General features: G+C 36.7%; 1 protein-coding gene and 1 long non-coding RNA gene across 4 annotated transcripts in view; one reads left to right on the top strand and one right to left on the bottom strand.

Moving 5' to 3' along the window:
- Nucleotides 1-25,219, top strand: part of LOC105424205 (dual specificity protein phosphatase 10) — a 36,315-nt gene extending 11,096 nt beyond the window's left edge. For 2 of the 3 annotated variants that reach the window (XM_011634323.3, XM_011634325.3), the window contains 3 exons: nucleotides 861-1,832; nucleotides 17,682-18,095; nucleotides 20,271-25,219. In XM_011634323.3, coding sequence (XP_011632625.2) covers nucleotides 861-1,832; nucleotides 17,682-18,095; nucleotides 20,271-20,689 — 1,805 coding nt within the window. In that variant the 3' untranslated portion in view covers nucleotides 20,690-25,219. Of the gene's footprint in view, nucleotides 1-860; nucleotides 1,833-17,681; nucleotides 18,096-18,710; nucleotides 18,851-20,270 lie in introns of all 3 variants that reach the window. The other variant, XM_089082394.1, reaches the window with a different exon arrangement.
- LOC148935118 (uncharacterized) lies at nucleotides 18,850-20,315 on the bottom strand. Its single transcript, XR_016140613.1, has 3 exons — nucleotides 20,212-20,315; nucleotides 19,434-19,862; nucleotides 18,850-19,357 (listed from the first exon to the last, which is right to left on the bottom strand). It is a non-coding gene; the product is annotated as an uncharacterized LOC148935118 (long non-coding RNA).
- Nucleotides 25,220-25,440: the final 221 nt, after the last annotated feature.

The raw sequence follows: 25,440 nt of genomic DNA on the forward strand, positions 1-25,440 counted from the left end.
TGCAAAGTCCAAGGATCTAAGAATCTAAGTCGGAGCGACACGCGAATAAAGTACGCGGTGTTATTTATAAAAACAAACAAATCGCATGCTAGCAAATCCCGGGTATATCACGTAATTTCTAAGTTAGTACATCGACGCTTACAACAGATCTTTCGTAACGCTCGGGACATTGGTCGTCGTCCAACTGCCAAATTAGAATTGTAACCAACTAAAAGAACGAAATGACGCAAAGATTCGAGAATTCAAAGGCATGATAATATAAAACAAGCATTGAAAAGTTTGAATTATTTAAATCTTTCGCAAAGGAATTAGAAAACCTGAATTCTAACTAATTTTATACTTACTAATTTCATTCCACTATTAGCTTAATTTGTGATTCTTTTTCCAAAATGAGACTATTGACTTTTATGAAATTCTATAGAAAGAAGAAAAGAAAAATTTATTTATTATTTTAATCTAGGATCTAAATATTAAAAATCTTACCAAATTATTTTAATTATAATTTGTGAATATAGGAAAAGAAAATAAAATTAAAATAATTGATTGATTGAAAAAAGTATTTATAATAAACGAAGAAATAAAAATCATTGTTTTATTTATTTTACTTTAAAGTAGCAATTGTAGATTTTTTAAAACTTGATCAAAACGACAGCTAAAGGTCAATTTTCTCTTTATCTGTTATTTCAATATTTCTATTAATATCTTGGCTCGTCAATGTGGAAAGTACGGAAAACCACAAAAAATACACGAAACACGCAAACAAGGGGTCCGCGATTACGGAGCTTCTATCATATCAACTGACGTAAGGAGAAAGGAGTGAAAAAAAACCTACTGACGTATTCCGATCATTGACGTTTCAGCGCCGACCACAGGACCGTGCCACGACGTAAGCACCGACGTGAATTCTAACAACTACCACCACCATCCTCATCATCATCATCATCATTATCATCATCGTCACTGTGGCCACAAACACGACCAACGGTCTCTAGACCGAATTCCATCGTCCTCCTCGATGTCTACCTTGCTATGCTGCGAGCCAGTGTCGGCTGGCCGGCCTCGGGCCAATCTGAAGCTCGTGCTGAACCGCAGCCTGAGCGAACCAGGACCGAGTCCCTGCGCCTTTCCAGCACCGCCGACTGCCTCGCCGATCGCTGTTAACAACAACAATCACAACAACAACAACAACAACAACAACAATAACGGTAATAGCAATCCCATCGAACCACCTTCGATCGTGATCGACGAAGTGAACGGCGACGACGAAGACAACGACAACGTTCACCGTCGTGGCTTCCACCATCTCCACTACCACCACCATCATCATCACCACCATCTCCACCATCTTCACCATCATCAGCACCTGTCGGTGACCACGAAGCGTTGCAAACTGGAGACCGCCAGCCTGCCTACCAGTCCCTGCGCCGAGAACGGTCTTCATCGCCAGCTAGTGCTAAGCAAGACCCGTGTGATCACCGCCGATGATCTCGCCCAGCGTCTCGCGCATCTCGAGCGACCGTCCACCGCCGTTCCACCAGTGATTCTGGATTGCAGACCGTTCATACTGTACAATGTCAATCACGTGCGCGGCGCCATCAACGTCAATTGCTCGGATCGCTTCAACCGACGCAGGCTCCAGCTGGGAAAAGCCACTCTCGCCGATCTCGCAACCGCCCGCGAGGGCAAGGAGCTGCTCAGGAAGAGGCAGTTCAAGGAAGTCATAGTGTACGACGACTGTACGGACGACTTGGAACACCTGCCCGCTCAGCACCCGTTATTTCTGGTGCTCGCTGCACTCGTGGATGATGACCGGGAGCCGGCCCTGCTGATCGGTGAGTACTCTTTATCTTCTTAGTACGCACACTTTTGATACTAGCTTTTGCTAATTTATATCTTAACAAAGATAGATGGAACTTGGTTGAAATTTTTACAAAATAATCTTGTAATTATCTTGACACTGAAGCCTTGAAAAAAACACATAATTTTTTTTAGAAAAAAACTGAATATAACTAAAAAATAAAAAATTTGTAATATCTGTAAAATAAAAAAATTTGACGTTCGGAGCCGCGTCGGAGCTTATTTTGAAACTGAATATTTACATTAACAACTGGGGATATATCGTGGAGGCTATTTTTGATTATTGCAACATTTGCTTGCTAGATAACAACTAGCTAGATACGATTCTTATATTATCGAATGTAGTGCAACTGATAACGGCAAGATAATGGTATCCGAAGATATCAATCGGCCCACACACATACAAGCGATACATCTTAGACAAATTTTTTAACAAGATAGAGCGAGATTGCGCATTGTTATTTGGAGATATATAACTTGGAAATTTTTATATCAGTTCAAATCAATATAGATTAATGTAGTAAACAGAATTAAGTAAACTAACTCAATAAAGGTATTGGCGCAAATCGTTTAAAAGTTATCTAAAAAATCTCGAGATTTATCGGTACAATGAATCTTTGATCAGCGTGAAGTCTATAAATTTGAAACAAGTCATCACAACGATTCCTACACACAGACCACCGCCGACGATTGATCCTCACCGGTCTGTCCTCTATAATTTTTTTTTCTGATAGCGCCGAATTTGTTTACAAAAGCGAAACGGCCACGAAACATGGCGTACTGTTTGTCATCTATCCAGTCCTCTACGTGGGAGGCGAGTCTCTGGTTTTCGGAAATAACGATGATGCGAGGGTGCGCGCGCGCGCGCGCGAGGGAGCGATATTTCTGCCGGCCGCCAATCGCGCGTGGAAACTTTTACGTCGATCATTTTCCGCAAACATTTTTGCACTCATTATGTATTATTAATTCTATGTAGTCTCACTTCTGCACTTTTTTCCCTTGCTATTATCAAATTACAGTTTGTTTTCTTAGAAGTAGTATTCCGTAGCTCTTGTAAATTTCGCGTTTTTATCAGTGATCTTCTTCTTCGTAAATTTCGCTTTATTACGGAGCACTGAAATGGATTCAAGCTAAAATGAAAGACTAAGAATGGCCGAAAATAATGCGTTTATAAAATTTAGCAATGCAAAGATCAAGTTTGCTTCTTTATTTGTCTCTATCTTGTTTCTTTAATCGCGAATATCTTCTCTTAACTGATATTTATTGAAGAGAAACGATTATTACGATTTAATATTGTTTTACATTTCTCTTTATTTCTTCTCTTTATCTGCTTCATATTTTCTTCACACATTCTTTCTTTTCGGTGTAAGCAATACTAGTGTAATTTTATTTTTAGACTAACGTAAAATCAGAAACAGCTCACGCTTGAGAATTTAAGAATGATGTAGACAATTTACAAATTTCAATTAATTAATACAAAACAATAGATTTAAGTGGAACCATATTCCTTAAAAAAGAAAAAAAAAACATCGTTCTATGGAAAATCCCTAAAAAATTCGAGTCGTGTCTATAAAGATCGCTATGGGAGATGAATCATCCCCATTCAATTTTTACGTGAATGTCATGAGATAATGGGGGTTGAAAGAGGATTCGGCGGGGAGGGCTCGAGGAGGAGAATGCGGATGGAGAGATCCGGATCGCGCGACTGCGACCACGACGACGACGGCGACGTCGACATCGTGCTCGCGTCGTCGGTGCGTACGAAGGCGAAAGGTGGGGATCTATTCATAGGAGTGACTCACGTCGGAGATGACGCCGCGAATAGTCGGACAGATTTTGCGCGGCGCGATCTGCGCTTTCGCCGTGTTTTCGCGCAGCCACGCAGAGGGAGATGAATTATTAGCGGAACATTACGGGAGATTTGTCTAGAGTTTACACGCGCTAATCGCGCCGAATTAAATATTAAGCCCGCAATCGGGCATTCGTCCCGCTAAATATGGCCACGTGATTTTTCAGATGCGACGTAACACACAATCGCGATAACGATATCGTAAAAACGCTCTGTAGCGATAACATTTCCAAAGTTGATGGAAATAAATATATAACGTGTTTTGTGGATGTCACATCAGTCAAAACGAAGAACAATGCATATGATTCGATGATCTAACGATATTAAGGTCTAATACTTATATTTTTAGATTCCCTTCCCCCTTCGTTCTTCTTAAGTCTCACGTAAAAAATTAAAAAAAAAATCTAAAACTTGTTTTTACTTGTTTTAATAACTTATTATATATAGGTCATATATATTACAAAGTCATATCATTGAAAGATTATTAAAGGAATTATTGATTTATCTAAAAATATAAAAGCAATGAAATATGCAGGAAAGAAGGAAAAAAAGGAGAGAAAAATAATGTAAAATAATAATGTTATACATAGTTATAGTTTTACTTTTTCATTCTTAGACATTTTTTTCTCCCTTTCATTATTCAACGAGAGGGATATAGACGTCATTCTTGATGTCGTGTCTGGTTATTACATAATTAGTAACGATTCGCGATCGCCTATAAACAACGAGACCGAAGGCATCGTGTGGCTCGTTTTGGCGAGGCTAATGCGCGCGTCTGGTCTCTGTGTCGGTCCCGATCGCATTTTTCTCAGACGACAACCACGACGACGACAACTACGACGTTGAAAGCATGAGTCACCGTGTATATCGACCCTACGGCATGTTTACGCTGGCTAAGCGCACGAACGGCCATATGTCAAAATCACGATTGCATAACGTATCCCCTGTCGTCGTTGCGTCTCATTCTCTTTCGGAATATCTAGACGTGACTCAGTTGCGCGGATTATGAGATTTTCCTATCACCTATCGACCTTAACCCTTTCAGGTGCGCCCCCGCTCTTCCGCGCTCTTCGATCATTGCGCGGCTCACTCCGATTTTTGCTCGAGAAAGAGGCTGAGAAAAATTGCTCGAATAAAGAGCGAAAAGAAACGAAACGGAACGACGTTGCATCCGGTTGTAAGATTGCCTCTATCATTGACTTGTTATGTTGTACTCCTCTTGTTTTCTGGAGAATTTCAATTTTTTTTAAATTGAATTATTTTTTTAAGATAGAAAGTAAGATTGTTTCTTTAAAATCATAGAAAAGAAATTACGAATACGAGACATTAAAGACATCTTAATATATAAATAATTTTTAATAATTATAACCTAATATTAATAAAGTGACAATAACTTAATTGATGACTAATAATACATTTGATAATACATTTCATTAATTATATATTAGGATAACGATAAAATATGCATAAAATTAATAATGTTTTAACTAATGTTATAACTAAATTAATAAGATTAAGATAAAAAATATGAATGATACAAAGTAAATTTATATAAAAAATATATAATATTTAATAAACATATCTAAAAGTTTATTCTAAAAATTTTTGATCGTATACTTATACATTTTTATCACATGAGCTAACGTTCTGAAGTATTTAGAGTCAATAAATGAAGCCGAACTCGAAGCTTAATGAATTAGTCATCGCTCTCTGAAGCCGGGGGTTGCTGTATTTTTTCCATTGTGCCGCTTTTTCATCCCCCTTCCGTTCCGTTTAAGGGTGCAACGAAGAGGTGGTCTAATCGAGGGGGAGCGTGCGCCTCAGAACAACGTACAACGCATCTGGATCAGCTGTCGATGACGATTATTACGTATGAGTCATCCGATACACAGCTCGCTTTAAAATGTATCAATGACTAACGCGCGTCCAGCTCACAATCGCTCCAGGGTTCCTCGCCCCGTCACCCTTCAGGTCCCTTTGTATCGGCGTGATTCAAGTACTACTAGGATCGTGATGAAGGATCTAAAAATACGGGGGTGTTCGATAACTCTAGCCGTGTCTCTCGTAATTACGCATAAGCTCATTTCCACGGTATCGACGAAAACACGAAAGGGTGTTTTGATGACATAAGCTAAAGAAAATTCCAGAAAAACACATCGGGATGTCTCGACATAAAAAAAATAAATAAAAAGTGTAAAGAACATTTCTTTATGTAAAACTTCGTTTTCAAATAAGATGCAAGATTTGGCTCCAGTCGCTTTTATAATTTTCATAGTATTGCATTGTTGTTAATTTGTATCTCAACAATTGTTCTATTATTGTCGAGAATATAAATTTCACTGCAATTTGATACCGTAATAATTATTGTTAAAATATATGGAATGATTTAGATTCTTAACTGGAAATTTATTCGAATTTTAGATAAATTATGAGATATTACACGAGATATTCTCTTTTCCGTTTTTAAAATTACGTTTCTAAAAATTCGTGTAAAAAAGTTTCGTTTCACATGTTCAATTTTTTTCGTCATATAAAATATCATGTTAAAATATCACGTTCATTTTATATTTGTATACACAGAGTGAATGGCTAAAGTTATAAGATTACGAATCGGTAAGATTACGCTACGGTATATCCGCATATTCTTCCCTGGAAAATGTAAACGGCACATTGGCAGTTAATGATACGCTTATAACGCGGCATGCTGGCTTACGTTTCACCGACATGTTGACTTATTATACAAATCGGAAAGTAAAATCCTTATATAAGCTAGACATTTTATAAAGCTGCAAAAAAATTGAGGAGATATAAAATCGTAAACCATTTTATGCATATTTTATCCTCTGTCCTCTTAATATTTAATTAATGAAATATATTATCAATTAGTCATTAATTAATTTATTGTCACTTTATTAATATTAGGTTTTATTATTACTAAAAATTATTTATGCAGATTAAGATGTCTTTAATGTCTTGTATTCGTAACCTCTTTTCTATGATTTTGAAGAAATAATCTTATTTTTCTTAAAAAAATTATTCAATTTAAAAAACTGAGATTCTCCGAAGAACAAGAGGAGGCAAGAATTTAAATATTCAACAATAATTTATAAAATGAAATTTGTTATATTCATTCAAATACATTTATAAATATCATACATCGTTATGTTTCTTTTTTTTTTTTTAAGATCTAAGAACAAAAAAGCAAGTATCTGAAGTCGAAAAACTTGAAATTACAGCACGTAAAAAAAATATAAATAGTAAAAATGGAAATTTTTTAAACAATAAACGTAATTAATGAATGAATCGGAGAATGATAATGATAGGACACGAAAAATTTTAATGTCTATTTTTATCAAAATTTATTAGTTATATTCTTTATTTAATTTATTATCTTTTTCTAATTCTTAAAACTAAAAAGAATATAAAAGTAAATTAAATTAAGATAAAGTTAATTTATTCTGATCTAGAAATTGTCATAATCAATACACAATGAACGAATTGGCCAATCATTTTTCTTCTATCTAACTTCTTGAGACCACTTCTTGATCATGAGTAATCTGTTTGCTTATGGCTTAAGTTCCATTGCTTACGTTTTTCTTACATATTATAGGCTTTAAGAATCCATAAACTTACACAATTCGAAGAAACTGAAAGTATTTTTGATTTAACATAATGAGACAGATCAGACGTCATCGAGAGTTTCGTAAAGTTATAAGTCGCATAAAGCAGTGTTTTGCAAGACGCGCATTTAACTCGAGCTCTTTGTCTTCCGTCGAACTTCAGTGAGAGGTTAAACATAGCAAAACGCTACAGTAATTTGCAGACCTGTACCTTACACCACGACATTATGACCATCGAGCCCGGGCTCGAAGTGTTAATCGGCCATCGCGAGCAACACATTCAGACATCCGGTCATTGACTCGGATTCCCTCTGAAAATATCAGATGCGAGAGAAGGACGGAGGGGAAACGAGGGGAGGTTACAGAAGGAGAAAGATAGAGAGAGAAGCAAAAAAAAAAAAAAGAAATGAGGGTCGCGTGGGGTTATTAGCGCGAGATGAATCAGCGCGGGCACGCGGACAAGACAAAACGAGCGACCGTACGTCCTTCGAACTCGTCGGAATTTCCTTGAGACTGGACGAACGAGCGAGCGAGCGAGCGAGCGAGCGAGCAAGCGAGTCGTGTCGTGCTATGGTTTCCTACTACGTTTCACACAGATGAGTCAGTCAGTCGGCATGATTCCGCGGGTTATTCGTGGCGGGAGCGGAGACAGCGTGTAACGCTCCCCGCGCACGTCGGTCAGCTCAAAATAAGGCCCGCGGCCGAATCCGCGCGCGTGATCCTTGAACATCATCTCCGCCAAGTCCGGAGTTTCATCCCTAGACTCACCCTCCTCCTGCTCCTTCCTCGAAGCGCCATAATTTTACGCTTGTTCCGTGCGGAATCATTAATCAGGCGGAAAATCGTGGAAAATTATTGCTCCAGTTTTAATAATAATAATAATTTTATGACAATAATTATATTAATATTAATTATATTTTATGATAATAATAATAATAATAATTTAATTTTTGTGCTAACATTGGACTTTGTTACGATCATGACTACTTGCGAATTATCTGATCTCTTTCTTTATCCGTATAATCAATTGGATCTATAAAAGGACGAGATAGCGAAGTGTCGATTAAGTATTAATGGCAATATTGTACGCTGTAAATGAAAGTATATATCGGTTTTATTGTCGTAACGCCTACATTTGTCGATTAGATGACGTCAACCTTTTTACAGCGGTTAAAGTTCTTGAAAGCATAGTACTTCCCGAATTCGGAACGACTAATTGCAAACACGTACGCTTAGTCATAGTAATCATCGGTAGGTCTTAGTCCGATGCCAATGACAATATCACTTGCGTCATACTGGAAATTCACGGAAAAATACGTTGCATTCAATTGCGAGATTTACTTTATTATAGAAAAATATGCACAATATCCTACTTTGAAATCAATCATCGTTGAAAATTGAGAATTTTTTAAATCTAAGAATTTCAGAAGAGAGTAAGAAATTGACAAGAATAAGAGTAGAATTTTGGAGACTCAAAGGATCAGAATTTTTTTATTTTCCAGGGGAAATTAAAATCTAAAAAATGTAGAATTTAAAATAATATTTTAAAAAACTCAAAAAATTAAGATGTAACAACTTTAAAATTTTAATTAAGATTTAAATATGCTAAAAAAATTATAGAATTTCCTACTGTATATATTTAGATTCTTTTCTATTGAATAAATTAAAATTTTTGAAAATTTTAATTATTTTTATTTTATTTTTCTTAACTAAATGTTTATATCATGGATCTTTTAAATAAGATAAGAAGGATGTTTTAAACACGCTTCCTTTTATTTATCTATTCCTTTACATTATTTTGGTTTTGTTTTCTTCTCAGAACAAAACCAAAACAGTCAAGAAATAGATAAAAGTTTGTTAGGCTGAACTTACTGCAAACAATTTTAACAAAGCCTACTGTTTCTTGATTGATTTCTTTTATTCAATGTCAGGGAATAGAAGGTCATTTCGAAACGACGATTTTTACCCAATGATTTTTCATCCCGTGCAATGTTAAAATTCCTGCAGAGAAAGAGAGAAAGAGAGGGAATTATATTCTGCTTTTCGCACATAACTCGTGGTTACCAAGGAGAGGAAACGAAAACCTTAACAATAGCGCGCTTCATGCAGAATCCGGCGACGTCATCGAAGCGAAGGGTGGAGGGCTCGATGGCGTTTGAAAGATAGTTAGTGACTGCGTTGATCGAACACGGGGACGATACGGCAATCCGTAACTCAGGGTCGTGCGTAGTGCTCCGACAGTGAGTCACACTCAACCGCATCGAGCGTCGATATCAACGACATTTACGAGCATATGTTCGACACGCGTCCTTCCATTGGTCATCGAATGACGTGCGATTGAGAACGACCGGCCGGCGGGGGGAGCGCGGGAGGGATGCGAGCAGGAAAGAACTGACTCGAAAATTCGCGTTCTCTCGCAATCTCCCGCGAGAGAGGAGACGCTCTTGACCCTCCCTCCCTCTCTCTCTCTCTCTCTCTCTCTCTCTCTCTCTCTCTCTCTCTCTTTTTGCAGTGTTAATCGTAAATAGAGGAACACGTGCCTCGCTTCTCCGCGCCGCAAAAAACATCGCGTTACGATCGCATTAGCGTGCTGAACGTCTTCTTAGCGCGTCCTTGCGGGTGCGACATGTGACACTCGCGAATTATTACTTTACGTTTGTTGCACGCTTGCGTGACGTGCATTGTTGCTGCGTATGTACATACACTTCCGATTTGACGTGTCTCACGCATTACGTCGCATCGATATTAAATATTGACTCACACAACTTTAATCGTGATACGTTGAACGACATTGATGGGAATTCGCGCAGGGAGGGATGAAAGAAATTCGACCCCCTCTTAGATCATTTCTGAATCTCCTCCAATTTGTAATAGAAATATTCGGCCTTCTCTTAGGCGTTAATTTGAACCTTCGAGCGATACGATTGCATAATAATTTGCAATGGAAAAATGCGTCGCTCGATAAAACTGATAGCTGGAAACTGAAGAATCGACGTATCCGTAATCTAGACGATTCTAGACGTACGTTCTCGTCATGTTGTACACGGTACTGTAAACAAAATTTTTATTAAATAGCAGTGATTCATGTTATATCGTAATCTTCCTCTCTCTCTCTCTCTCTCTCTCTCTCTCTCTCTCTCTCTCTCTCTCCCCCCCCCCCCCATCTCGCTCTCTTTCTCTGCTCATGTATCTGCGTAGATATTACGCAGATCTTATCTTTGGGGAATTGTACGTCACTCGTGGTGTATAATGAATTGGCACTCGCTTTGCGTTTACTATATTTTAAGTGCATAGTCGTGAAAATAAATGCACAAGTTGGCGAGTGTCGGATTTGTTAATTTTGTCATTGCACTTTCTCTCATCCAAAATAATTTACAAAGTCCACAATTGATCATTCGCTAAAAAGACTGTCCAAAGTGCTATAATTGTTATTATATATCTACTGTTTAATTGAAAATAAATAATATCATCATGGAATTATGGATTTAAGATTGAAATTTAACTGCTCAAGATTTAAAAAACTTTTTAAGTTAGAAATCTTTTAGGACTATGAGACGTTGATTCTTATATATTTAAGTTTTAAATGCTAAAATTTTTTAAATATTGATTAACATTTAATTAAATGTTAAATTTATAGCAAAATTTTGTATTCAATGAAATAGCAACAGTTATATTTAAATTTTAAAGATAAAAAAATTTTCGATGAATAGAAAATCAGATTTAATCTCGATAATTTGTAAATTCAAGGCGTTATATTTTTAGAAAAATATGCTGTACCATGATCCAAATTATTCATGGTAAATATATACTTACAAGGAAAAGGAAAATAGAAACGGATGAAGCTTCTCAGTATAATAGAATCACATGGTTATTGTACATTTTCCGGTTCTCATTAAACTACTCTAGGCATTTAAGAATTTAAGCATGAACTTGACAATTTAAAAGGATGGAAAAATTTAAAGAATTCAGTTAAATTCTAAGATGTCAAGGTCTCGAAAAAGAATCCATGAAACTTTCACAGAAATTTGTAAAAAAAAATTAAGAAATTTGACAACTTCTTTAAACAGCGTAAATTAAATTTATAAAACAACTTTCTCAATTTTCTTTACTTTTGGGAAAGATAAAAATCGAATGTGTAACTAGATTAGAATGTCAAGACTTTCAAACTTTCTGAGAGGTCCCAAATTGAAGAATCTAAATATATACCGTGTGTCACTTGCATGAAATGTGCATGCCGGAAAGGTTTACGAATTCCGCTCTGGAGCTGCACGACGTCACTCGACGTAGACGCAATGACGCGATCCTGAGGATCCTTGATCGCACTGATCTAGCATCGCGGAAGACCTTGAAATCATGAAAGAGAAAAAAGAAGAACAGAATGACGTTTCGTTGGAAGCATAATAAACGTTTCACTCTAAGCGGTTAGTCATTGGTCGAAGGAATTTCCATGCGTAGATCTTTCGATGTTTAGACCTTTAGATCATTCGTTCCTAGAGCTTGAATCCGCAAGCTTAATCCGAACGGATCCGATCATCCGGATCTAGACAATGAGGATTTGATGATGAGTATTGCGCATCGCAATTTTACTATTTAAATCACAATGTGAAAGATTTATAAAAATGAATACAAAAAAATTAAAATCGCAGAAATTTTTTAAATCTAAGCGAAGTAAAAATAATTAATAAAACTTTCTTTGCCCGACGAAAAAAACTATGTTTTTGTTCAAAAATTCAATTGAGATGTTAAAAGAACAAACACGTGTGAAAAACCTTTAAAACAGGACGCATATGCTTAGAGTAGTAACACATGGAAAACTGGCAAATTCGCTAACCACAGCAAAGAATTTAAAATTTTTTGATAATTTTTCATTTGATTGGCTTACTACTGAAGTCTTATTGCTTATGTTTTGTTGTGTGCGACTAGTCTGATAATCTATTTCAGATCAATTGAAGATTGAGAATTGTAAATTGAATATTAGAGTTCGACCAATCAGAATAAAACGGATTAAAATTAAAATTATCTGATTGTTTGAGTTCTAATTTTCAATTTGCAATTCTTAATCTCTTTATGATTTAACACAGGCTTTAATCTGCATCAGACATATTGAAGATCGAGACATATTGAAGATTGATTTACATTTAGAAATAGTGAAGAACTAAGTGCCAAAACCAAACATATTAAAAGATCTTTGAACAGTTACAAGCTTTTTTTGCTAAACGCATTACATATAACTAATTAAAACAAATATTCGCCTTTTCCTAACCGATCAAATCTTAATCTTCATGCATAGAAGAAAATAAAATTAATTTTAAATTAAAATAAATATTCTCATTCAAAAATATGATAATCTTTTTAAAAATTTTAGTTTTAATTTGATTAAATTTGTATCAATATAAGTATTACTTTTGCTCAATTCAAGACTAAAAATCTTCTATGAAAATCTGATATTTTTGCTTAAATATAAAAATACATACACTTGTATCGGTATAAATATTTAATCAAATCAAGACTAAATTCTTATAAAAAGATTACGATATTTTTGCTCATATAGATGAGAATATAATAGATTTAAAATTAATTTTTTTCTGTGTAGTCATGACGAATCTTATGGCACGGTATTCGACGTGCCACCCGGTATATCAATGCATGAAAGAATCAACTGGCCGCATCGTCGTGGCGCGGCACGGCATGCGTAAAGAATCGTACACGCTCGCCGTCGCGTCGCGTACGCTCGGCAACGCTCGGCCACGATTCACGAACGTCAGCGACGGCTACGGCGACGGCTGGCCAATCGACGTGCCGCGCGATGAGTCATCCACGGCCGGGGCCTCATGTAAACTCTCTCGTGCCGTTCAGCCCGCAGTCTCCCGCCAATCGTGGTATTGTTATGATCAGTGTTCTGCGCTCGAGGGTACGAGGCAGAGCGCCAAAAAAATAAGAAAAAAAAAAAAGGAAAAGGAGAATTTGCGTGCGCATAAATCTCGAGCTGAGGAATATTATCGGTTTCATTGAATTCTGTGTCAAATGATGCGGTGAGAACGCGTGGCTGGGATTAATTTTAAACATGATCAGGAAGGACGCGCCTTGCCTTGTACTCCGACTACCATTCCAAAATCTTGATTCTTGGGGTAAGCCAGATCGATTCCTTTTGTTATATTTTAATAGATATCTTTTTTGGAATATATACATGCGCACAGAAATATTTAATATTTATGAAGTATAGAGAAATATTCTGTAGACGCATGATATCATCGGCAGGGAAGTCCCCTCGGAGACTTGTAAATAAAAACATGAAAATAAAGCGCGTCAATGATAAATAATTTTTAGGATTAATGTTTAGTAGAAGATGATTTTTTTACTTTATTATATCATGTTCTTTATTAATTTCGTTTATTTTCTTAATTGTTATTATAAATAAAATATATATAAATGATTACAATTTCGGCTAGGTATTTCTGAATCATCATTTTGATGATGTCATAGCTGGCCCAGAAGAATGTAAGAATGTATTATTTTGTCTGAGTCTTTCTGATATCAAATTGTCTCGCCTTGAGTTAGCAAGATATTTTATAAAATATCTTAGAAATATAAGGTATATAGCAATGAAAATATTACATTTCTCGTATAATGTTTATGGTAAAATTTACATTAAAATCTTGAATGTTTTAATGATAAAATTCCAATTTAATAATTCTTGAGATCTTTCTTTTGATTGATGAACAGATTTTTAATCTTGAAATTTTCTGCATTTATTAATTTTTTAAATAATTATAGCTCTTACTTTATCTTCAAAAATATTCACAAAATATTTGGCTTATTCATAAAGGCTGTTATTCATAATATTTTATGTATCTTTATGGATAACTATTTTTAAATCTTCTTAAACATTATTATTATTTTTTGACAAACTTAAAATACGAATTTTTTGGGGAAAAATTTGACATAATTTGGCATAAAAGTTTAATTATAAATTATTAAAAATGAAAACAAATTTATTAACTTAAATTATATAATCAAAACTACGAAAAAAGAAAGTTAAAAATATAATCATTGTATTTAAATACAAGAAATTTTTAAAAAATTATTTATACTCTTTATATATATATTGTTTATATTGTTTAACTAATTTTGTCTCAACTTTTATTATCGCAGAATGTTATATAAATTTATTTCTTATTGTAATTTATTATTGTATATGATTGTAAAAAAATCATTAATTATTCCGTTTCATTACTTGTTATATTCTAGCATTGTTCTAGCACATGTTATATTCTATAATTATTTCAATGATGGCTTTTAAACCATGTAAAATTGAACATTTTTCTCATGAAAATGCAATAATAGAATATTATTTTTATAAATCTCAAATTAAAATTCTACTAAAATGTATAAAGACTTTCAATAAATTCTATTAAAATTTATAAAAAATTTTAATGAATAAATTTTTTAATTTTTCATTGCTCAATGATCAACATTGAATTAACCGTCTTTTTTTAATTATGTTAAATGCAAATTGCACAATAAACTTTTAATAATATGTATTTCGTACAAGTTCGTATCTGATCAACTCTTGCTTTCTATGAGATTTCTTGGGCCGCGGTTTTATTCGACGTCCTTCTTTTTTTTTATACAATACCGACAATGTAATCGCGAAAATTCTCGGTATCAGCAAAAACTTGGATTCCATAGCCGTAAACATTCGCGTTTCCGCGTATACGCTGTTTCAAATTCTTGCTTAAGAAAGAAACGATGTTTGAGCGGTGTTTAAGTAACAGGATTTTCACCGGGTGCGACGACCGTTGCGCGATCTCCCCGTAAATCGCACCACCGTCTCGATCACTGTACCGACCTAAATCAAGTAACCCACATTCGGCTTTTCCATAACGATTATGCGCTCTCGCGATGAACGTTTGAATCTTTAAATTTTAACTTCATCCTTAAGTCTACGATTCTTCGTTTCCACAACGATAAATTTGTCGTTTTACTATCATTTTTTTGAAAATATATCACCTATTATTCTTAATAATATATTTGAAACGATCAAAGATTTGATAAAAGAATGCAGATTTGGAATTTTTAACATTCAATATCTTATTGCCTAAGAATTTCATATCAATCTTCCGAATTTATTTATGTAGCAAAATCTAGTTATGACGGATTTCGTTTACGGAGAAATCTGCAATTTATCGTAGAAAGAAATTATAAAGAATGCAAGATTAACAATGAATAGCATTATAGCATGAAAAATAGATCAGTGAAAGCTAGATATATGGAAACTGGATCAATGGAAGCCGCAGAATATATAGAAGTTACATCGGTGGAAGTGGCGTTTTAGATCATTATTTTCCAAGAGAAACGTGTCATTATTGATATAACGCGCACCTCGCGATGGTCCCAATTAGAAATCACGAAATGGGAGGACTCCTGCCAGTGTTGAAGCAACGATCGGTGCTGTTTCTAATTTCGGGAACTTTCGGCAAATTATTTCAAAACATACACACAGACGATTTTGCATTAGTGGTATATTAGTCATGCACTATCGCGAGCTCGATTTGAAATCGGGAAGGAGCTCTGCCAACGTTGGAATAATGATTGGCGACGACAGTTTGGGGTTGGTGGCCGCTTCGCGAGAGCCAACCGACGGGGTGGGGCTGGACGGGGAGGTGGCGAGGGGGGAGGGGGAGGGACTAACGAGTGAGTCATCGTTGAGCCAGGCCAGGCCTTAGCAGCCGCAGGTCAGGAGAGGAAGACACTTTTAGCCCACATTTCTTCCTCGCCTTCTCTCTCCTTTTCGCGTTCGCGGCGTTTCTTTATTTTTATCCGCCGCCGTTTATTCTCGGTCCCGACGTTTCTCTTCCTTTCTGCCCATTTTTTCCGTGCGGTCGCGTCATCCCACCCTTCATCCATATCGCGGTTGCGAATCCGGACGACTCTGCAAACGGTGGCATCACTCTCCGAGATTTTATCTCGAATCTGCGAGACTCAAGTACAATCGGCATTTACGGATCCACGGAAGCTTAGTAGAGCTTTAATTTTCTAGCGATATAGATGTACGCATGGATACTTGAAAAAAAAAAAAAATACAAATTGAATGCTTCCCTCTTCCCCAAATATTTCGAGACAACCTTCGGATTCTCTTCGTATCTCGAGAAAGGACTAGTAAGCTAGACTGTTTGAATTCCATCAAGCATTTGTATATAATAGCATTCCATCAAGTATTTGTACTTATTAATTGAATACGCAACAACTGTGACAGACATTTTATTTATATGTTTGTTCACAATCATAGAGTTATTTGCGAGATATCCACTTTTAGAGCTTTCTTATAGGAAATTTATGGCTTTTCTAATCTGTCCATCGATATCCCTTCGAGGCTTTAAATTATGCTCGAATACTTTGGCTGTTTGATTAAATTCTAGATCTTCATGTTTTCAAGTTTTTTGGAGGTTTCGATCACTTCTTGTATCCTTTTAGTTTCGTTGGGTACTTTACATTTTTAGAATTCCAAACTCCTAAAATGTTAGATTTCAATGTTAGAGAATCTAAAATGTAGAGAATCATCAGTATGATGATTCTCTGAATATATATTTTCTTTTATTTTTTCAATGCTTTATATCTTTTAAGATTTTTATGATCTCCTAAACACAAATAAGATACAATTTAATACAATATTCAACAAATATATTTATTGGATTGATCATTCATTAAGAATTTGTCTCGATTTATATATAGAATTTGAAATGATCGCACCTTTTCAAACACACAAATGAATAATTAAAGTAGAATGTCAATACGAGATAGTGTCAAATTGATAACGTGGAGTAAAATCGATGTGAAATTATGTCCTCTGATATTCTTTACAAAAAAAAGTATCTATACTTGTAAAAATTCGAAAATGATAAATGATAATTCTATGATATCTATAAAGAATCTGCAAATAGACAGATCATCGAGTTATAATTATTTCGAATTATACGGAACGTGTATATCCAAGCTAATCAATAAATTGGCTCGACGATGACGTTTCTCCCAGTATATCTAACAGATATAGAATCGTGACCGACCATGTACTCATTGTTTATCGACGGCAAGTATTGTGTATGTTCCACATGTACATTCGAAAGCGAGTACGTCTGACTTCGTTTGATTTTTAATTCTCGCATATAATTTAGGAATGGAATTGCCCTCCGACAAAACCAGTTCCGAGTCATCCAATAATTAAAAAAAAAAAAAAATTAAGAGATACCATCTGACATTTCGCCTCTTCTCGTGCCTATCACGAATTATTACATTGATATCTCAGAATTATACGTGACGCGTAGCCTTCTCCGCTAATTAGTCGCTTAACGTTTCAGGTGGTCATCGGGAATTTCACAAGCGGCACCGAAAGCTATGCGAGGACACGCTTCTGCCGAACGGAGCCGCAGCTGCCGCGGTCGCCGATCCATCGATGACGACGGTGAGCGGCTGCACGAGTCCTGGGCCAGGCTGTCCGGTGCTGAGCATCTCCGGCCCGCCGACCCCGCAGCCGGCCGACATCGACAGCCACCCGGCGTCCCGCGTCCTGCCCTTCCTTTATCTCGGTAACGGCAGGGACGCCGCCGATCTGCAGCTACTACGCGCCCTCGGCGCCACCCGGGTGCTGAACGTCACCTCCCAGCTGCCCGGCTACCACGAAGAAAGGGGTATCACGTACAGGCAGATACCTGCTTCGGACTCTGGCCATCAGAACCTCAAGCAGTACTTCGAGGAAGCATTCGATTTTATCGGTGAGTACGATGAGATTTATCATTTCGCATTCCTTTCTCAAGGAAGATAGAGAAGAAGTCAGAGATTGTCGTACGACTTTCCATACCGCAGATGCGATGTTTACAGAATGTTTATCCTTTCTGGAAAATCTGGAATTCTCAGAAAATTTTTTTTTTACTCTTGATAAAATAAACTTATTTTAATGTTGCGTTTAATGTTGCGTTAAGGATTCTTTAACTTGACTTGGAATTTGGAACAAAGATACCCGGAAATTTTCAGAGATATTTTTCTCAACGTTTGAATAGACTCCCCTGAATAATGTATAATATATATTTTCACTTGAAAAGTAATAGTTTTCTAGTCCAAAACTCGGTTGAAAAATTGAGTGGAAAAAATTGTCTAAAGATGTCTAAAGTTGATTGTTCGGAACTACCTCCCCTTCTTTTGAAGGCAAAATTTTATAACAGCGTAAAATAACTCATTGCGCCAATCTTTGCGCCCTGACATCGTAAATCCATGTGATGATCGTCACGTCGGTTGAACGTAATTTCCACGATTACGTCGGCGGCACGCTTCCTGCCGTTCTTCTTCCGGTCGCCCCGTTGCCGTTCATTCCGTTATTTCGCGGCAAGTAGCAGCGGGCTACCATGGACGGAAACAGGGTGTAACCAGCCGTTTCCGGTGGACCATTGAACCAGAGCGCTCGAACACCAGGAGACCAGAAGAACCTTCCATTCATGAAGACATGAGTCATGCGCTCATGCATCCGTGAAACGTAAGAGACCTCCCTCTCCCTTTGACCCTGCGTTCTGTCTCCTCCATCCTTGACGTCGATTCCTTCCCTCTTGCGTTTACGCGCTGTTTTATGCATGAGCTACGCATCTGCAAGAAGAAGAGAGAGAGAGAAAAAAAGAAAGAGAGAGGGAAGGAGAGAATTAACTGTAGAAGGAAAGCAGGGTGGCAGTCGTGCGTGGCCGATTATAAGGGTTCGAAAAGGGACAAGAGAGGGATGGGACGGCGGGAAGCGGACCTCCCCTCGAGCGTGCAACTGGTGGAATGCCGGTTGAATAAACCGACACCGCACCCTCTTACCGTTGGTATCCGATCTTAAGGTTTACTTTTGAGAAACTCATTCCCTCACGCGTCGTGATTCGCTTAATTGTAAATTCGTCGAGCAACTATCTTTCCTTTTTTATTCAGACTTGCAATTTCTTCACGCCATATGTCTGATAACGTAAACAATATTCTTTTTCTTTTTTCATCATAATTAATTGAAAAATGTCTAGAAATATGGTAGATCTTAATAATAATAAACACACATTTAAATTAATAATAATAATAATAATAATGATAATTACCTTTTTTTTATTTTTTAGATAATTTCAATTTCTTCTTACGTGTCTTCTCAGTAAGAAACTTACCAGACATCCTTTTTTTCTTTTTTTTATTGTGATCGACTTGAAAGTTTTAAGATTCTTAAGTGCACGATTAAAGCTATCTTTCGACAGAGGCGATCAACTTGTCGTACGTAGTCGAATTCTCTCGCGGTGCGAAATATAATTTCTGCATAGTCTGCATAGGATCCGGGCGATGCAGTGACTCACGCTGGCGATACGATAGCGTCCCCCATATATTGCATAACCAAGTCGGCCGTTCGGGTTTCACGACTGTTTCGTTTCAGCGTTTACGAGCACGATCCGTTCATATTTTTCAAAAGCACAAGTTGCGTCGCACAAAGCGACCCTGTGAATCCTCTTGAAATCCTTTCAGATCCCAACGATTCCGTTCTACACACATACAACATAATAACAAACGTATTCTTTCGACAACGCAAGAATCTCAGATCGGCATTGAATGTGCGTTTTTAATCATTAATATGATTTTCGAATAAAGCATAACGAGACTTTAATTTAGAAATATTATCAAATTTTACTACACATAAAAACTAAACTGATTGCAAAACGTTGTTTTACCGCGCATCCTTTCTAAGAATTTAAAAAGGAAATGAAAAATTTGATAAATAAAAAAAAATAATTAGGGCAATAATTATTAAAAATAATTTCGGCATTTTATTGCCCTTGTGATAGAGAATTAATTATTTTTTTTTCCGTTGAAATGATAATTTGTCATCATTACCATGACAAAGAAATGAGGCGCGCATTTATCATCTCGCAATTTGCTTCTTGATGTTGCAGAGGAAGCGCGAAAGGCCGGAAGCAGCGTGCTGGTGCACTGTCAAGCTGGAGTGTCGCGCAGTGCGACGATCGCGATCGCTTATATAATGCGGCATAAAGGCCTGTCGATGGGGGAGGCGTACAGGCTAGTGAAGAACGCGCGTCCGATTATCAGCCCGAACCTGAACTTCATGGGTCAGCTGCTGGAGCTTGAGCAGGGCCTGAAGGCGTCCGGTGACGTCGCCAACTCCACACCGGAGGAATCCACGACGGCGACGACAACATCAACGATGACGACAACGTCAATGACGACGGCGGCGGCGACGACGACGACGACGACGACGACGACGACGACGACGACAACGGGTAGTTGTCACCAGTGCAGGTGGAGTCACCAACCGAATAGCGAGGAGGTCGTTACCTCCGGCTGCAGCGTCTGAGACCGGGCCTCTCTCTCGTATCTTCTTCTTCGCTTCGGTCTCTATCTAGAATACCGGATCGTCGGCGACGGCGTCGGTGCGTCGCGATGGCGCAAAACATATCCCGAGAGATCATCGAGAGCGAACGACGACATCCCTCCTGCGTATTCCTCGCGACCGGATGACGAATGAACGCAATTCGCGGGATTGGATCGCCGACCGTTTAAGGATATCACACAGATTCAACCGTAGGAGAATTCTACAAAGACGAACGATGATGCTCTCTCGGCATCCTCTCTTGAAATCCCAGAATGCGGATCTATGGAATATTCGGTTTTCTCACGGCTCACGACATCTAATTTGTCGTGTTTTTCACTTCAGACCTCTTAGCCTAGAAATTATTGGCTTTTAAGTTCTTTTTTTTTTTTTTTTTCTTCTTTAGAATTAGTACGTTTTTTTTCCCCGGATTCCGTGCCTTCGAGACGACCATTCAATCGAAAATGGTGAAGTCAAACTGCCGAACTGACAAATCGACTTATTAAGGGACTCGAAGGAATACAAATGTATGAAGAAGGCATGTCATATTCTCACGAAAGATGATTTGTTTGTATGAATGATTAAATTATTATTCTTCGTTAGTACCACGTACAGAAATTAATCCGTATGATCTACACGCAAAGGTAAATTGTTTATTATGGATGCGATATACCTTCTTCATACGTAAATTCAAGAAAAAGAGGAAATTTCAAGGGGATTCTCTATTTTGAGAGACGTAAAATATATACATATATGCGGTCAGGGAGCATATTTCACGCGAGAAGATCTTGAGCACGCTTGTTTCCAACTTCGATAATAACGAGCAGCGGCGCGTCACGATTATTTATTTTTGAATGACGTTCGCGTGAACAGTAAACATAACTTGTACTTACGACACACAGTGTTCCATAGTACGTCTGATGAGTCAATAGAAAGGCAAGTGAAACATGCAGGATGCTTGTCTATGAGCTCCTTGTTAAACGATTGACTATTTTGTCATTTCCGATTTGTTTATGCAAGAGAATAGCGACGAAGGAAGATATGAAATCGGCGGAAGTGACTGTTCCAACGATTGACTATAGGCAGCTTGCAATATGAAAAGGAACTGAGGACAGTTCATTACAGATTCTGTTCGTGTAGATTCAAAGATTGACGAATAACTTTAATTATTTGGAATTCACAAGTATTGAAATGATTTAATTAACAAATTAAATGCATTTTGTAATTTGAATATACATTAATATAAAAATTAACATACATAAATCAATCAGTAATAATCTCGTGACATTATTTTTAAATTTTTAAATTTTCAAATTTACAAAAAAATAAATAAATTGAAATTTATGAAAATCATATTCTTTAATCTTCGAAGTGAACATTTTCAGCTCGAGCAATAGAACCTGTACTTGCCTTTCAATTGACTTTCTGGAAATCAGGCAATTTTTAATAGAAGAATTATTTTTTATATGGAGAGAATAACTGTCGACTCAATATGTACAGGGTGTCACAAAGATAAAAATATTGAGATTCTAATCTGTGAACTAATGGAGTTACATTTACGGTAGAAATCTCATCTCAAGTCATTCTGTTTTTAATATAAGGTATTTTTTGTTAAGTCATGTGCGTAATGAAAACGATCAAGATGAAAAACAATTTGATTAATCTTTAAGGCGGAAAATGTGATAGATGACACAGTTGCACGTTCAAAGGAATTTAATTATAGAAACGATATTCCGAGAGAAATTTTGCGTATTTTTACGATATCATAGCTGTTTCCAGCTAGCATTTTATTTTGTGTGGACAAATAAAATATTATTTTGTATTATTTTCAAAAGATTTTATTTAGAATTAAATGTATTTAATAAGAAACGAAACGTGTGCGATTATAAGTGAAAAAAAAACGGAATTTTTCTTGAGAACGCGCAATTCAGTTACTAATACAGAGACGTTAATAAGTATTTGCCTATTCATATTTGTACGTGACATAAAATTTTTTAATTGCATTAATGCAGCAAATAGCAGTGCGATATTGCGGAAACATGACAGGAGATATGCAATTGCAAGATTTAAACAAAGCAACAGCATTGCTTAAGATTTGCAATATTGTAATTTTTCGAAAAAATATTTCTGCAATTTTTCAATGCTATGTAAATATTTTCACGTTTCTCCAAGATGTAAAATAGTGAGGATATTTATTTTAAAATGCCTTTTTTATCCAAAAATAAAACGTAAATGCAATTAAGACTTTATCATTTATTTTATTATAAAATATGATTTATATATTTAGAATAAAAAATGTAAATCATATGGATAGGCAAATTCCTTTGGACTCTAGAGTATATTCTATTTCTTGAGATACCCTGTACATCAGTATTTAAAACGGAATGTTAAATCTAATGGGATTCTCTGTGAAAGAATGCAACTATTGATGAAATACCATGAAATTCGTTAATTAATTAATACATCCAGATAAATGAAAAAAAAAAAAAACGTGTGAGTGATACAAAGAAGAGGAAGAAAGCGCTACGATGGCAAGAATTAAGACATAGGTACAATAAAGCGAATCGACCGAGACTATTAATCAAGAGCGAGGAAGTTCGCCTGTCCGCGTCTGCAGTTCGATTGTGGCGCGGTTGATATTTGATGAAAAACAAGAAGAAATAATATATCGTTCATTGAGAATAGCTTAGTTCGTTAAGCTCCCTTAGCATTTAAGGATCTGGTTGAGGTCCAACCATCGTGATCTAGTCGTTTGTTGGGATGATGATACGTACTGGTGATGCGAATGAAGCGAGATACGAAGCGCGTAGATGCTCGGTAATTTGCGATAATGGGGAGTGATTGCAAAGCGCGTGTAATTATTAGACGATAAGACAAGGCAAGAGGACGTGACGGAGGAATTTCTTCTTTGCAAAGATCGGAAATGGCGATTCTGGTTCTAGGATTGGATTGGTTTATATACATATATGAGCGCTCTATGCATATTTGTCCAGACGAATCGCTCTTAAAGATACGACCAAGCAAAACCCGACGCAAGCAAAGTATTCCAAAGAGAGGTGCGTCAGCTAAAACAGCCCGGTTTGCAATGTAGACGAGAAATCAAAATTTGCCGTGCGAGCAACAATCTCGCGGGTCGACCGACGAGATGTCACGCGGCCGCGGAGGCGCCTCGTTAACGACGTTAATCACAGCCGACAATAAACTTCGTGGAGAAGCTACATTCGCGAATCGCGAAAGAAGAGTCGCGAACGAACGGGTAAGAAGGGCGGAGAAAGAACCAAGTTCCTTAGGATTTTGTCTACGATGACGAATTCGGATTAATTAATTCAATCTCGAAACAAAACGGTACATATCAGCGAAGCGTTGCCTTGCGATAAACGACAGTGAACTGAAGAGTAGTAGTCGTAGAGACGCACGGTGTAGACAATTAAACGATTTAAACCATTAGTTACCTTGCCAGCGATTATGAGCAAAGGGGGAAAGAGGGTTGATGTAGAAGCGTAGTACCTGTTGCATCACGAAATGTGTATGTGTTTTATCGAGGCACTGACGATAACTAATACGACGACTTGCGATAAATCATGGCGTTTTTCCATTAATCAAACGGCAGCACAATCAAAACGGTTCGATTTTTCAGTCAACCGTTTGGTTTGGAGTCCTCGAAATGCGATTCGTTTCCCCTTACAACTTATAAACGGAAGGATGGAACTGGAGGGTAAACCGATTTTCAATAAAAGATGCACTCGTTAATTACTTTCGCTTATTGATTTTACTTCCGGCTCCATTCATCTTTTTTTCATTTCATATGTTATTCGTAAATTTTACTTAATTTTTATTTTTCTTTTAAATCCAAGTAACCTTTTTTACATTAATCGTTAATTAAAATTGTATTCTCGACATGCGCGATTTTAGGAATTATTATTATTTAATATCAATCTAAAAAAAAGTCTTTTGCGATTAAATAATAACACGCTTATGTACATGAGCGAATCAAACTGGCAATTGTTTATTGCACGTCGTCGTATCTTTTTATTGTTAATAAAGGGTGCGTGCGAAGGGTTGCTTTGCCCTTTTAAGATGTTTGCGCCTTTCGGAAGTATCTTCTTGCGAACCAATCGATATATTTCTCTTTAGACGCGACATAAAGTATTTTAACAGAGTTTTATACAACATTTTGGAAAATTACACGTAAAGCTTTACGGATGGAACTATTTCCGGGGCCTTTTAGCGGAATAGGTTGCGATAATGAGACAAAGATTTCCCGGAAGCGTATATTTCGAGAGGATAAAAGCGAAGGGCAAACATATGAGAATATCGGATTTGAAAGTGGGGAGATCCCAAAATGTATGATCGGATCCCAACGATTTGTAATGTACAGCTACGTAGTGATTAGGAAACATTAGCGTAAAGATGTAACTATATTGCGTATGTGCGTGCAAGTATTGTATTATATTAAAAATTTATTTAGTTATTTTATGAATAAAAAATGCAAACTCTTTTTGCCGGTTCACACTGGAGGCTGTTTTTAGTGCTTGTGTACTTCCGCGTGTCGCGCCGATCGCGCGCGATTTTCTTTATCATTCTACCTCACATCATTTACGGAAATTAATTGAAAAGGGATCATCCATGCGGAATGATTGTATCAACGATTATACAGAAAAAACAAATGCAAGAAACTTTCTTCTGACTTTCACGCGAGCCTTTATAAGTTTTTATTACGTCTACTTGTCTACAGG

The sequence above is a fragment of the Pogonomyrmex barbatus genome, unplaced genomic scaffold, assembly GCF_055798465.1.
Source record: "Pogonomyrmex barbatus isolate J1 unplaced genomic scaffold, ASM5579846v1 scaffold6, whole genome shotgun sequence".
Taxonomy (NCBI): Eukaryota; Metazoa; Arthropoda; class Insecta; order Hymenoptera; family Formicidae; genus Pogonomyrmex; species Pogonomyrmex barbatus.